General features: G+C 41.7%; 1 protein-coding gene across 4 annotated transcripts in view; it reads left to right on the top strand.

The window, feature by feature from the left end:
* The window catches only part of tln1 (talin 1), a 164483-nt gene that overhangs the window by 42501 nt on the left and 107038 nt on the right, over window positions 1–14944 (top strand). For all 4 annotated transcript variants that reach the window (XM_041897415.2, XM_041897414.2, XM_041897413.2 and 1 more), the window contains exons 3-4: window positions 7425–7587; window positions 13130–13227. In XM_041897415.2, coding sequence (XP_041753349.1) covers window positions 7458–7587; window positions 13130–13227 — 228 coding nt within the window. In that variant the 5' untranslated portion in view covers window positions 7425–7457. The remainder of the gene's footprint in view (window positions 1–7424; window positions 7588–13129; window positions 13228–14944) is intronic.

The following is a 14944-nucleotide window of genomic DNA, read 5'->3' as shown; positions in this document are numbered from 1 at the left end:
TCAAATCCTGCAGTGCGAGATGTGTCCCCCTGCTTAAGCCAGTACATGTCCAGGCCCGTCTGAAGTGCATTTGGATGATCCAGAAGAGGATTGGGAGAATGTCATATGGTCAGATGAAACCAAAATATAACTTTTTGGTAAAAACTCAACTCGTCATGTTTGGAGGACAAAGAATGCTGAGTTGCATCCAAAGAACACCATACCTACTGTGAAGCATGGGGGTGGAAACATCATGCTTTGGGGCTGTTTTTTCTGCAAAGGGACCAGGACGACTGATCCGTGTAAAGGAAAGAATGAATGGGGCCATGTATCGTGAGATTTTGAGTGAAAACCTCCTTCCATCAGCAAGGGCATTGAAGATGAAACGTGGCTGGGTCTTTCAGCATGACAATGATCCCAAACACACCGCCCGGGCAACGAAGGAGTGGCTTCGTAAGAAGCATTTCAAGGTCCTGGAGTGGCCTAGCCAGTCTCCAGATCTCAACCCCATAGAAAATCTTTGGAGGGAGTTGAAAGTCTGTATTGCCCAGCGACAGCCCCCAAAACATCACTGCTCTAGAGGAGATCTGCATGGAGGAATGGGCCAAAATACCAGCAACAGTGTGTGAAAACCTTGTGAAGACTTACAGAAAACGTTTGACCTGTGTCATTGCCAACAAAGGGTATATAACAAAGTATTGAGAAACTTTTGTTATTGACCAAATACTTATTTTCCACCATCATATGCCAATACATTCATTAAAAATCCTACAATGTGATTTTCTGGATTTTTTTTTCTCATTTTGTCTGTCATAGTTGACGTGTACCTATGATGAAAATTACAGGCCTCTCTCATCTTTTTAAGTGGGAGAACTTGCACAATTGGTGGCTGACTAAATACTTTTTTTCCCCACTGTATATATATACACACACACACACACACACACACACACACACACACACATTATTGTTTTATTACTTTTCCTAATTTAACTGTAAGGCCACTTTAAGAAATGGAACACTAGTCACTTTAATAATGTTTACATATATTGCACTACTCATCTCATATGTATATACTGTATTCTATTCTATAATATTCTACTGTATCTTAGTCCATGCCGCTCTGTCATTGCTTGTCCATATATGTATATATTCTTCAATTCCATTCCTTACTAGATGTGTGTGTATTGGGTATATGTTGTGAAATTGTTAGATATTACTGCACTGTTGGAGCTAGAAGCACAAGCGTTTCTCTACACCCGCAATAACATCAGCTAAACACGTGTATGTAACAAATAACATTTGATTTGTAAATATATATATATTTTTTGTTCCTGGAGGCTGTTGCCATAGTGATAACCAAAATATACCTGTATATACACAATATATAAAATATACTAACAGTTATTGATCTTCAGAAATCAAGTGAACTCAGTGAAGTCATTTATCATGATGAGTAGGCCTCTTCCCATAGGAGCCTCTTCAACACTGCAGCTGAGAAGGGGTGTCAGAACCCTGCGCTAAACCTCCCTCTCCCCTTAATATAGAGTAGGGATTGAGCCCGTGGAATGCTGCCAGCCGGCCTGTCCCACCTCACACGGCCGTGCCAGTGCCAAGAGACCGAGACGGACCACACCGGGAGACCGGGGAGAAAACACAACAGAATGAGCTTCTGATTGGCAAATGAGATCATGGGGGACCGATAATACTGTATCTACTATTGCTAGATTCACACAATAGTACCGACCCCCAACTGTACTGTGCTGGCTTGGATATCTTCTTTTCACATCGTCCTTTCCAGCACGGTTACAGCGCAATACAGCTCGGTTTGGCTCTGCTTTGCTCAGTAGTGTGAAAAGGGTAACTGTGTGTGTTTGGGGATTTAAAGCACTTACTCAGAGCATAACCTCAATCTTCACAGTTTGGATACCATTTTGATAAAACTGAGTGGAATTCGCCTCAGCTCACAGTGGGGGATGGGAGTGTGAGGTGTGAATTGCTTCCAGCTTCGTGCTTGTGTAACATAAATTGGATGGCAGGAAGCTTGGTTGGTTAAAAATATAAATAAATGCATGGTTGGTTAAGGGCTGGAGGTAAGCATTTCACGGTAATGTCTACACCTGTTGTATTCGGCGCATGTGGCAAATAAAATTTGATTTGATTTGAAGTTCAGTTCAACATTCTCAGCATTTTGCCAGATCCGAATATCATCAGTCACATGAATCATATTTTGACCTTCTTATCACACAATTTGAACACCTACATGAATATTGATCTATCTAACAACATGAGTTTTCATGAACAATTTCGGTTGAGTCCCAGACCTATTCCCTCTATAATTCACTACTTTTGACCAGGGCCCACAGGCCCATTGATGTGATTTAACTCATGATGTGTGTTGCTATTGTCTCATTTACATTTCTACATTTTTGTCATTTAGCAGATACTCTTATCCAAAGCCACTTACAGGAGCAATTCGGGTTAAGTACCTTGCTCAAGGGCACATCGACAGATTTTTCACCTAGTCGGCTCGGAGATTCGAAACGGCAACCGTTCGATTTTACTGGCCCAACGCTCTTAACCACTAGGCTACCTTCCGCCCCTGACAGTCGGACGGTCATTGTTAAAATGGTTGCTCCTCACCCACGCCAACAGTCAACATAATATGACTCGCATGCTGTTACTCTTTCTGTCGGTGCCGTGACTGCGACACTAGCTACTGTTCCTATCTGTGCTGTCATCACTGACCGGTTATAAATAAGTGGCTCCAGAGCTCAGTCCAGAGTCTAGGCCGAGGGTCAAATCACTCTTGCTACACAGACTTATTTTTATATAATCGTTCAGCTGAGGTGTTCTCGGGAAATGCTTCGAAAGTTCATTTAACTGGTCAAATGCGAGACAGACACTGATGCGAGGACTTGCAGTATGTCTGTCTGTGTCTCTGTCTGTTCGTCTGTCAGTCTTTGTGTCCATTTTAAATATCTGTATGTCTGTCTAAGTGGCAATAGTACTGTTTGTCGATTTTTGAGAAGCCGTAGCCAGTATACACTTCCTCAAAATAGTCCAAATTTATCTAAGATAACTCAAGAAGTCTGTTTTTTTTTTTGCTGTTTTTGCTGAGGAGATCTTAGCCACGCAATTTTCCATTAACTACGATGTTTGGTGCAGTATTTCTCAATGAAACAATATGCAAGAAAACAAGTCGTCTCTCGTTGAATGACAACAAAGACTTTATTGAAGAATCCCTACTGTTGACCAATCACCGACGAAGGGTAGTGTGTAGTGTGCCTGAACATCTGATAAAACCCTAACCGAAGTCCAAAACGAACAAAAACGTCACAAAATGTTATCATAATATATGTCCGAACGCTTCCGAACTGTTTTCGGCTGGGAAGCATGCGGACGCCTCTAGGGACCAGGTTACCAGGGAATAGAGTCAGTTGTCCCGGTCAGCCAATCGGTGGCCTAGCCTGGTGCTGGAGACCCCAGTCTGCCCCTGAACTCTTTAGTTGTCTCCAGGAAGTGGGCAGGTTGAGACAACCTCTAGAAACTCCTGTCCGCCTCAACTCACATCTGGGCCCTTTCCTTCTGCTGGACTCCCTGACTGGTGTGTCTTTTGACCATAACCCACTACGAAACTTACACTAAAACCTTTAACCGATTTCTATTCCTCTTCCTGTTTGCTGTGTGTGTGTATGTTTGCTGTGTGTGTGTGTGTGTGTGTGTCTGTTTGCTGTGTGTGTCTGTTTGCTGTGTGTGTCTGTTTGCTGTGTGTGTCTGTTTGCTGTGTGTGTCTGTTTGGTGTGTGTGTGTGTCTGTTTGGTGTGTGTGTGTGTCTGTTTGGTGTGTGTGTGTGTGTCTGTTTGGTGTGTGTGTCTGTTTGGTGTGTGTGTGTGTCTGTTTGGTGTGTGTGTGTGTCTGTTTGGTGTGTGTGTGTGTCTGTTTGGTGTGTGTGTGTGTCTGTTTGCTGTGTGTGTCTGTTTGCTGTGTGTGTCTGTTTGGTGTGTGTGTCTGTTTGTGTGTGTGTGTGTGTGTGTGTGTGTGTGTGTGTCTGTTTGGTGTGTGTGTGTCTGTTTGGTGTGTGTGTGTGTGTGTGTGTCTGTTTGGTGTGTGTGTCTGTTTGGTGTGTGTGTGTGTTTGGTGTGTGTGTGTGTGTCTGTTTGGTGTGTGTGTGTGTGTCTGTTTGGTGTGTTTGGTGTGTGTGTGTGTGTGTGTGTGTGTGTGTGTTTGGTCATCTCTAACCGGGACACCGGGACAGTTGCATCTTTACCTGAACTGGCACCTTTTTCGGAGACCACCACATGGTGGCGCTCTTTTTCAGTATGTATGTCTGTGTTTGTTCTCTCCTCTATGTCTAGAGGAGGGCATTGCTGTTGAGCTGATTAAATGTGGTGTAGAGAAGTGATACTAGTGATGGCGTGAATAGGACAGGAGAAGTCTGGTCACAGTCGTCCTCCCCTGTGTATTAGGAAAGCCCTCTTTAGCTACAGGCGCTATCGCATCACTGCACATTGCTAGGCAACCCAAATAGATTTACCCTCGGAACTTAAACTTTCAACACCTTCCCCTGAATTCTGAAATTGTTTTGAGGGATATTTTTCACAGCAAATTTAGTTGTTTTTCTCTATTGAAATGAAATGTCTTCTTTCATTTAGTATGGTACTGCTTTTGATTCCTCAATCGACGTAATAATCAGTCAAGCCACTTGAAAATGTTCTGTTGATGCTATTTTCAGAGGTCCCACTTCCACATTCAGCGTTCACCAGATATTTCCATTTACTGTTATCTGTCCCCGAGACAGTTATTTTCTACCATGGCCCCTTTTACACTGGAACTGGAACTACTGTAAAGTCCCATCAGGGAGGAGGGAACTACTCTCTTACTAGATTACAGGAAGAGAGTTCATGGTGAAATGAGAGCTCACTAGTTAACAGGAGAATGGTTAATGGTGAAATTAGAGTTTACTAGTTAACAGGAGGATGGTTAATGGTGAAATGAGAGCTCACTAGTTAACAGGAGGATGGTTAATGGTGAAATGAGAGTTTACTAGTTAACAGGAGGATGGTTAATGGTGAAGAGAGCTCACTAGTTAACAGGAGGATGGTTAATGGTGAAATGAGAGTTTACTAGTTAACAGGAGGATGGTTAATGGTGAAATGAGTTTACTAGTTAACAGGAGGATGGTTAATGGTGAAATGAGAGCTCACTAGTTAACAGGAGGATGGTTAATGGTGAAATGAGAGCTCACTAGTTAACAGGAGGATGGTTAATGGTGAATTGAGAGCTCACTAGTTAACAGGAGGATGGTTAAAGGTGAAATGAGAGCTCACTAGTTAACAGGAGGATGGTTAATGGTGAAATGAGAGTTTACTAGTTAACAGGAGGATGGTTAATGGTGAAATGAGAGCTCACTAATTAACAGGAGGATGGTTAATGGTGAAATGAGAGTTTACTAGTTAACAGGAGGATGGTTAATGGTGAAATGAGAGCTCACTAGTTAACAGGAGGATGGTTAATGGTGAAATGAGAGCTCAATAGTTAACAGGAGGATGGTTAATGGTGAAATGAGAGTTTACTAGTTAACAGGAGGATGGTTAATGGTGAAATGAGAGTTTACTAGTTAACAGGAGGATGGTTAATGGTGAAATGAGAGTTTACTAGTTAACAGGAGGATGGTTAATGGTGAAATGAGAGTTTACTAGTTAACAGGAGGGATGGTTAATGGTGAAATGAGAGTTTACTAGTTAACAGGAGGATGGTTAATGGTGAAATGAGAGCTCACTAGTTAACAGGAGGATGGGTAATGGTGAAATGAGAGCTCACTAGTTAACAGGAGGATGGTTAATGGTGAAATGAGAGCTCACTCGTTAACAGGAGGATGGGTAATGGTGAAATGAGAGTTTACTAGTTAACAGGAAGAGGGTTAATGGTGAAATGAGAGCTCACTAGTTAACAGGAGGATGGTTAATGGTGAAATTAGAGTTTACTAGTTAACAGGAGGATGGTTAGTGGTGAAATGAGAGTTTACTAGTTAACAGGAGGATGGTTAATGGTGAAATGAGAGTTTACTAGTTAACAGGAGGATGGTTAATGGTGAAATGAGAGCTCACTAGTTAACAGGAGGATGGTTAATGGTGAAATGAGAGTTTACTAGTTAACAGGAGGATGGTTAATGGTGAAATGAGAGCTCACTAGTTAACAGGAGGATGGTTAATGGTGAAATGAGAGTTTACTAGTTAACAGGAGGATGGTTAATGGTGAACTGAGAGCTCACTAGTTAACAGGAGGATGGTTAATGGTGAAATGAGAGCTCAATAGTTAACAGGAGGATGGTTAATGGTGAAATGAGAGTTTACTAGTTAACAGGAGGATGGTTAATGGTGGAATGAGAGTTTACTAGTTAACAGGAGGATGGTTAATGGTGAAATGAGAGTTTACTAGTTAACAGGAGGATGGTTAATGGTGAAATGAGAGTTTACTAGTTAACAGGAGGATGGTTAATGGTGAAATGAGAGTTTACTAGTTAACAGGAGGATGGTTAATGGTGAAATGAGAGCTCACTAGTTAACAGGAGGATGGGTAATGGTGAAATGAGAGCTCACTAGTTAACAGGAGGATGGTTAATGGTGAAATGAGAGCTCACTCGTTAACAGGAGGATGGGTAATGGTGAAATGAGAGTTTACTAGTTAACAGGAAGAGGGTTAATGGTGAAATGAGAGCTCACTAGTTAACAGGAGGATGGTTAATGGTGAAATGAGAGCTCACTAGTTAACAGGAGGATGGTTAATGGTGAAATGAGAGCTCACTAGTTAACAGGAGGATGGTTAATGGTGAAATGAGAGCTCACTAGTTAACAGGAGGATGGGAAATGGTGAAATGAGAGCTCACTAGTTAACAGGAGGATGGGTAATGGTGAAATGAGAGCTCACTAGTTAACAGGAGGATGGTTAATGGTGAAATGAGTTTACTAGTTAACAGGAGGATGGTTAATGGGAAAATGAAAGCTCACAAGTTAGCAGGACGATGGTTAATGGTGAAATGAAAGATCACTAGTTAGCAGGAGGATGGTTAATGGTAAAATGAGGGTTTACTAGTTAACAAGAGGATGGTTAATGGTGAAATGAGAGCTCACTAGTTAACAGGAGGAGGGTTAATGGTGAAATAAGAGCTCACTAGTTAACAGGAGGATGGTTAATGGTGAAATGAGAGCTCACTAGTTAACAGGAGGATGGTTAATGGTGAAATGAGAGTTTACTAGTTAACAGGAGGATGGTTAATGGTGAAATGAGAGCTCACTAGTTAACAGGAGGATGGTTAATGGTGAAATGAGAGCTCAGTCTTTTGTTTCCCAAAGTTATAAACAGTATAATGTAATGCTCCGTGTATGGTGTTGTCTTTAACCTTTGACCCCCTGTCCTGTGTGTGTCCCCTGCTGTCCCTGCAGGTGTAACGGTGGTGGAAACAGAGAGCGGCAGTCATGGTGGCCCTGTCACTGAAGATTGGCGTGGGGAACGTGGTGAAGACCATGCAGTTTGAGCCCTCCACGATGGTGTACGATGCCTGCCGTATGATCAGGGAAAGAGTCCCCGAGGCACAGCTGGGCCAGCGTGAGTACACACACACACACACACACACACACACACACACACACACACACACACACACACACACACACACACACACACACACACACACACACACACACACACACACACACCTCGGACACAAACTCACCCATGGACTTCGGACACACACACACCACGCCGATACACATATAGTTTTGATCGCCACACACACACCACAGATACTCCTATACAAACACACACACGTATAGTTTTAGTCATGTCTACGCCTACACCACGTTCTAGCTCTTCTTCTTCTCTAAAGGTCATTTAGAGTTCACCAAGAATAGTTCTGTCTATGAAGAACTAAACATTTTGTTTAATTAATATCGATTAAACTTTGATTACGTGGCCATTATGTGTGACTCAAACTTAAATTGAAGTTTAATTAAAATCCAGGAATAATTTCACTCTTGTCTAAAACGTTATCTTCACTGTCAAATGCTAATTTGTGCAGGAGTATGCATCAACAGTCTGAAACGGGCCGATGGTGTATAACCCAATGCGGAGCTGTTAAGCTATTCAGTTTATCAGTCCAGTGCAGCTTCCTGGGATGTTGACAAACTAGAGCCGCTGTCTTTCAAAATCACTCATTTGACAACAGGAGATTAGATAGGAATGATTTATGCTTGTTTCTGGATCCCTTTTGCAATCTGCTGTGGCACAGGCCAACAGACTCCTATAAATGCTAGCGCTTCTCACTAAACCAATACTGACAGTGAACTATCTACTACAGACTTGAGCAGCTGTCTTTAATAACAACCAATATGACAACAGGAAATTCAAAGAGATGGTGAATGGGTCTCTTGTAGGGCTGGGAATTGCCAGGGACCTCATGATATTATCACAATACGATATCTTTTGTCTATATGTATTGCGTTTCGATACTGTGATTTTATTGCGATTCGATGTTCCAAACATATTGCTCGACATACACTGCCGTTCAAAAGTTTGGGGTCACTTAGAAATGTCCTTGTTTTCCATGAAAACATACATTAAATGAGTTTGAATAGGAAATATAGCAAAATGAATAGGACATGTAGTCATTGACAAGGTTAGAAATAATGATTTTTAATTGAAATAATAATTGTCCTTCAAACTGCTTTCGTCAAAGAATCCTCCATTTGCAGCAATTACAGCCTTGCAGACCTTTGGCATTCTAGTTGTCAAATTGTTGAGGTAATCTGAAGAGATGTCACCGCATGCTTCCTGAAGCACCTCCCACAAGTTGGATTGATGGGCACTTCTTACGTACCATACGGTCAAGCTGCTCCCACAACAGCTCAGTAGGGTTGAGATCCGGTGACTGTGCTGGCCACTCCATTATAGACAGAATACCAGCTGACTGTTTCTTCCCTAAATAGTTATTGCATAGTTTGGAGCTGTGCTTTGGGTCATTGTCCTGTTGTAGGAGGAATTTGGCTCGAATCAAGCGCCGTCCACAGGGTATGGCATGGCGTTGCAAAATGGAGTGATAGCTTTCCTTCTTCAAGATCCCTTTTACCCTGTACAAATCTCCCACTTTACCACCACCAAAGCACCCCCAGACCATCACATTGCCTCCACCATGCTTGACAGATGGCATCAAGCACTCCTCCAGCATCTTTTCATTTGGTCTGCGTCTCACAAATGTTCTTCTTTGTGATCCGAACACCTCAAACTTCGATTAGTCTGTTTTTCCAATCTTCCTCTGTCCAGTGTCTGTTCTTTTGCCCATCTTAATCTTTTCTTTTTATTGGCCAGTCTGAGATATGGCTTTTTCTTTGCTACTCTGCCTAGAAGGTCAACATCCCGGAGTAGCTTCTTCACTGTTGACGTTGAGACTGGTGTTTTGCGGGTACTATTTAATGAAGCTGCCAGTTGAGGACCTGTGAGGCGTCTGTTTCTCAAACTAGACATTCTAATGTATTTGTCCTCTTGCTCAGTTGTGCACCGGGGCCTCCCACTCTTCTTTCTATTCTGGTTAGAGACAGTTTGTGCTGTTCTGTGAAGGGAGTAGTACACAGCGTTGTACGAGATCTTCAGTTTCTTGGCAATTTCTCGCAGGGAATAGCCTTCATTTCTCAGAACAAGAATAGACTGACAAGTTTCAGAATAAAGTTATTTGTTTCTGGCCATTTTGAGCATGTAATCAAACCCACAATTGCTGATGCTCCAGATACTCAACTAGTCTCAAGAAGGCCAGTTTTATTGCTTCTTTAATCAGCACAACAGTTTTCAGCTGTGCTAACATAATTGCAAAAGGGTTTTCTAATGATAAATTAGCCTTTTAAAATGATAAACTGGGATTAGCAAACACAACATGCCGTTGGAACACAGGACTGATGGTTGCTGATAATGGGCCTCTGTACGCCTATGTAGATATTCCATTAAAGATCAGCCGTTTCCAGCTACAATAGCCATTTACAACATTAACAATGTCTTCACTGTATTTCTAATCAATTTGATGTTATTTTAATGGACAAAAAAATTGCTTTTCTTTCGAAAAGGACATTGAACGGTAGTGTATGTCTGCTGCAGAGAGACAAGAGAGCCATGAGAAAACGAGTTTTGAAATAAAAGTGCTATACATGTTGAAAACAAATTGGCTCCCTCTTAAAAAGAAGATGGAGAACAAGCGGTAAAGGAAAAATGCTGGAATTTTCGTGCAGGTACAGAAAACGAGCGCAAAAATAATATTGTCACATTGCCAAAATGATACGATATATCGTCAAAAATAATATCCCGACATGCAACTGTATCGATTTCATCCCCCGTCTCTTGAAACTCTGCAGTAATCCAAAGGGATGCGTCCCAAATGACACCCTATTCCCCATATAGTGCACTACTTTTTGACCAGAGCTCTGTGGGACCTGGTCAAAAGTAGTGCACTACATAGGGAATAGGGTGTCATTTGGGACACACCCAAGCTCTTGCAACAAACATTACGCAAAGAATTGTGAAAGCAAAACAATTTCATGCCTCCACACCCATCTTTCCTCATACAGACATTTCTGTGTTCACGGACTTCATCGTCTTCTCATTGAATACTTGCCGTGCAGTTGATTTCCCTGAGGCCTTGAAGGGTTGATGACTTATACCGAGGGTCATATGGCCTGCTCAACCTTTCCATGTTAAAATGTCCATGAATGACTGCTGAGCAGATGCAGTGTTGATATGTGAAGGAGGATATTTCAGTGATCCAGGGTCTGGATACTCGAGAATTCACCCTTTTTGCATCTTTAATGTTTGAAGATTTTGTCAGTCTCCCTCCCCTATTTCAAGATTCCTTAATCCCCATCTCATCATCTCATTGCCATAACAGCTCAATGATGCAGACTGGTTGGAATTCAAAAATACGATCACTGTCTGTTTTTATATTTCCTTGTTGACATCAGGTCCTGCCAAAAAATACTTATTGGTCCAGCGAAAAATAACTGGAGTGAGAAAAAAATATCTTCAGGAAGCCCAGAAATGTCTCAAGTTGAATATAACAAAGACAACTGTGTCCCTTATCGAAAGGAACCTCTCCTTCTCTGCTTTCCAATGTGCCTCGGTTAGGGTTTACGTATGAAGCTGTGTGCTGTTACATAAGTGATTCTCCCTTCCTTACTTGTCCCAACCTGTGAGTAATTTTCCACTTTGAGAGCAAGAGAGAGCGAGAGAGAGCGAAAAGAAAGAGGGAGAGATGCGTCTTGGCCAACATCAACAGCTAATATGGAATGTTCAGCGTCTTAAATGGCCAGATTCCTTCAGTCCTGGCAGGCTGTGCTGGCTAGGCACCTTTCAGGGCCTAGAGGGACAAGAAGTACCATTTTGAAACTTGGATTTAATCCACTTAGTGCTGAGCAATTTTTGCTTTTTGAGGTTGGTTCGGTTTTGGTTCGATTTATTAAAAGATTATCACGTTTTTGGTTTCCATATTATTATTTTTTACATGATGGTAGTGACTGCTCATTACTGCTTATAATTTTTACATTTTACATTTTAGTCATTTAGCAGACGCTCTTTTCCAGAGCGACTTACAGTTAGTTAGTGCATACATTATTTATTTTTCATACCCCCTGTGGGAATCGAACCCACAACCCTGGCGTTGCAAACGCCATGCTCTATCAACTGAGCTACATCCCTGCCGGCCATTCCCTCCCCTACCCTGGACGACGCTGGGCCAATTGCGCGCCGCTCCATGGGTCTCCCGGTCGCGGACCAGGATCTCTAGTGGCACAGCTAGCACTGCGATGCAGTGCCTTAGACCACTGTGCCACTCGGGAGACTATCATTATCCCTTATTACTGATCATTTATTCACATTAATTTACTTTAATAAAATATTTCAGTTGTTGTTGTCTGCTGAATACCAACTATCAATCACTTAGATAATGTATTTATATGTATTTGTGTCTATATATACATACAGTGCATTCAGAAAGTATTCAGACCCCTTGACTTTTTCCACATTTTGTTACGTTACAGCCTTATTCTAAAATGCATTAAATTGTTTTTTCCCCCCTCATCAATCTACACACAATACCCAATAATGACAAAGCAAAAACAGGTTTTTAGACATTTTTGCGAAAAATGAAATAAAACTGAAATATTACATTTACGTAAGTGTTCAGACCCTTTACTAAGTACTTTGTTGAAGCACCTTTGGCAGTGATTACAGTGAGTCTTCTTGGGTATGACGCTACAAGATTGGTACACCTGTATTTGGGGAGTTTCTCCCATTCTTCTCTGCAGATCCTCTCAAGCTCTGTCAGGTTGGATGGGGAGCGTCACTGCACAGCTATTTTCAGGTCTGTCAGAGTGGCCAATCGGGTTCTTGGTCACCTCCCTGACCAAGGCCCTTCTCCCCCGATTGCTCAGTTTGGCCGGGCGGCCAGCTCTAGGAAGTCTTGGTGGTTCTAAACTTCTTCCATTTAAGAATGATGGAGGCCACTGTGTTCTTGGGGACCTTCAATGCTGCAGAAATGTTTTGGTACCCTTCCCCAGATCTGTGCCTTGACACAATCCTGTCTCGGAGCTCTACGGACAATTCCTTTGACCTCATGGCTTGGTTTTTGCTCTGACATGCACTGTCAACTGTGGGACCTTTATATAGACAAGTGTGTGTCTTTCCAAGTCATGTCCAATCAATTGAATTTACCACAGGTGGACTCCAATCAAGTTGTAGAAACATCTCAAGGATGATAATTGGAAACAGGATGCACCTGAGCTCAATTTCAAGTCTAATAGCAAAGGATCTGAATACTTATGTAAATAAGGTATTTCTGTTTTTTATTTTTTTAATACATTTGGTCAAATTTCTAAAAACCTGTTTTCACTTTGTCATTATGGGGTATTGTGTGTAGATTGATGAGGGGAAAAAAAGAATTTAATCAATTTTAGAATAAGGCTGTAATGTAACAAAATGTGGAAAAAGTAAAGGGGTCTGAATACTTTCCGATCATGTATTTTCAGGTAGAGATACCTCGCCAAGTAACTACCAGGACATCCATCTCAAGCCCCCTCCTCAATCTCTAATACCCTTTCTCTCATTTCTCTTCCAGCCACTGACTACGGTCTGTTCCTGTCCGATGAGGACCCCAAGAAAGGCATCTGGCTGGAGGCAGGCAAAGCCCTGGACTACTACATGCTGAGGAATGGGGTGAGTCAGTCAGTCACAGCTGACTGCTATGGGACCCAATTCACTTCAAGGCTGTCCTTTCCGCATCTCCTTCCATTCATGACCACTGATAGATGAAAGCACTGGATAGGCTTCAGCCATGTTGCTCTCCCTCGTGAAGGCGAGGTGGTCAGGAAAGAGCTATTGGGGTCTTTTGAGAAATATCGGCAGTATATTCCACAACACCTACAGAGACGACACCGACAACTGTTGTCAGCGATAGATGTACGACAAAATGATCCGTTTATTTTCTGTTACCTATTGGTTGTAGACTCACAACACTGAACTGGCGACCAACAAACGTCAAAGTGGTAAGCTGCACCAGTGACGACTGGGTTTAGAAAGCCTGAAACCTAAATTTGTCTGAACATACTGTAATTGACACTACAATGCAAATCAATCACAAAAATACCCATATATTTTTATAAGAACATTTGAGACATACTGTATAGTCAGTCAGTTTGAGACATACTGTATAGTCAGTCAGTTTGAGACATACTGTATAGTCAGTCAGTTTGAGACATACTGTATAGTCAGTCAGTTTGAGACATACTGTATAGTCAGTCAGTTTGAGACATACTGTATAGTCAGTCAGTTTGAGACATACTGTATAGTCAGTCAGTTTGAGACATACTGTATAGTCAGTCAGTTTGAGACATACTGTATAGTCAGTCAGTTTGAGACATACTGTATAGTCAGTCAGTTTGATACATACTGTATAGTCAGTCAGTTTGAGACATACTGTATAGTCAGTCAGTTTGAGACATACTGTATAGTCAGTCAGTTTGAGACATACTGTATAGTCAGTCAGTTTGAGACATACTGTATAGTCAGTCAGTTTGAGACATACTGTATAGTCAGTCAGTTTGAGACATACTGTATAGTCAGTCAGTTTGAGACATACTGTATAGTCAGTCAGTTTGAGACATACTGTATAGTCAGTCAGTTTGAGACATACTGTATAGTCAGTCAGTTTGAGACATACTGTATAGTCGGTCAGTTTGAGACATACTGTATAGTCAGTCAGTTTGAGACATACTGTATAGTCAGTCAGTTTGAGACATACTGTATAGTCAGTCAGTTTGAGACATACTGTATAGTCAGTCAGTTTGAGACATACTGTATAGTCAGTCAGTTTGAGACATACTGTATAGTCAATCAGTTTGAGACATACTGTATAGTCAGTCAGTTTGAGACATACTGTATAGTCAGTCAGTTTGAGACATACTGTATAGTCAGTCAGTTTGAACGTTGGTACTATGATACTGATGATAGTACCCACATGGTGGTCCTCTGTAGCTCAGTTGGTAGAGCATGGCAATTGCAACACCAGGATAGTGGGTTCGATTCCTGGGACCACCCAAGCTTAAACAATTTATACACGCATGACTGTAGGTTGCTTTGGATAAAAGCGATATTATAATGTTTTATTATGATGCTAACAGTTCTACGAGGTATCTAGCTAGCTAGCTAGCTGAAGTATTGTCTAATGGATGTGGTTTATATATAATTGTGGTTTATAATTAACAAATGTGATCTAGTAAATGTGAATGTGCCCTCTGAGCGGAACACTTAGAAAATATGTATTTTCAACATATTGTGCTCACTGGGTGGTTTATCAGGAAAAACATGTGAATGTGGTTTATCAGGACAAACGTGAATGTGGTTTATCAGGACAAACATATGGATGTGGTTTATC

The sequence above is a fragment of the Coregonus clupeaformis genome, chromosome 15 (assembly GCF_020615455.1).
Source record: "Coregonus clupeaformis isolate EN_2021a chromosome 15, ASM2061545v1, whole genome shotgun sequence".
In the NCBI taxonomy this organism is placed as follows: domain Eukaryota; kingdom Metazoa; phylum Chordata; class Actinopteri; order Salmoniformes; family Salmonidae; genus Coregonus; species Coregonus clupeaformis.
This window is presented reverse-complemented; position numbering and strand designations above follow the sequence as displayed.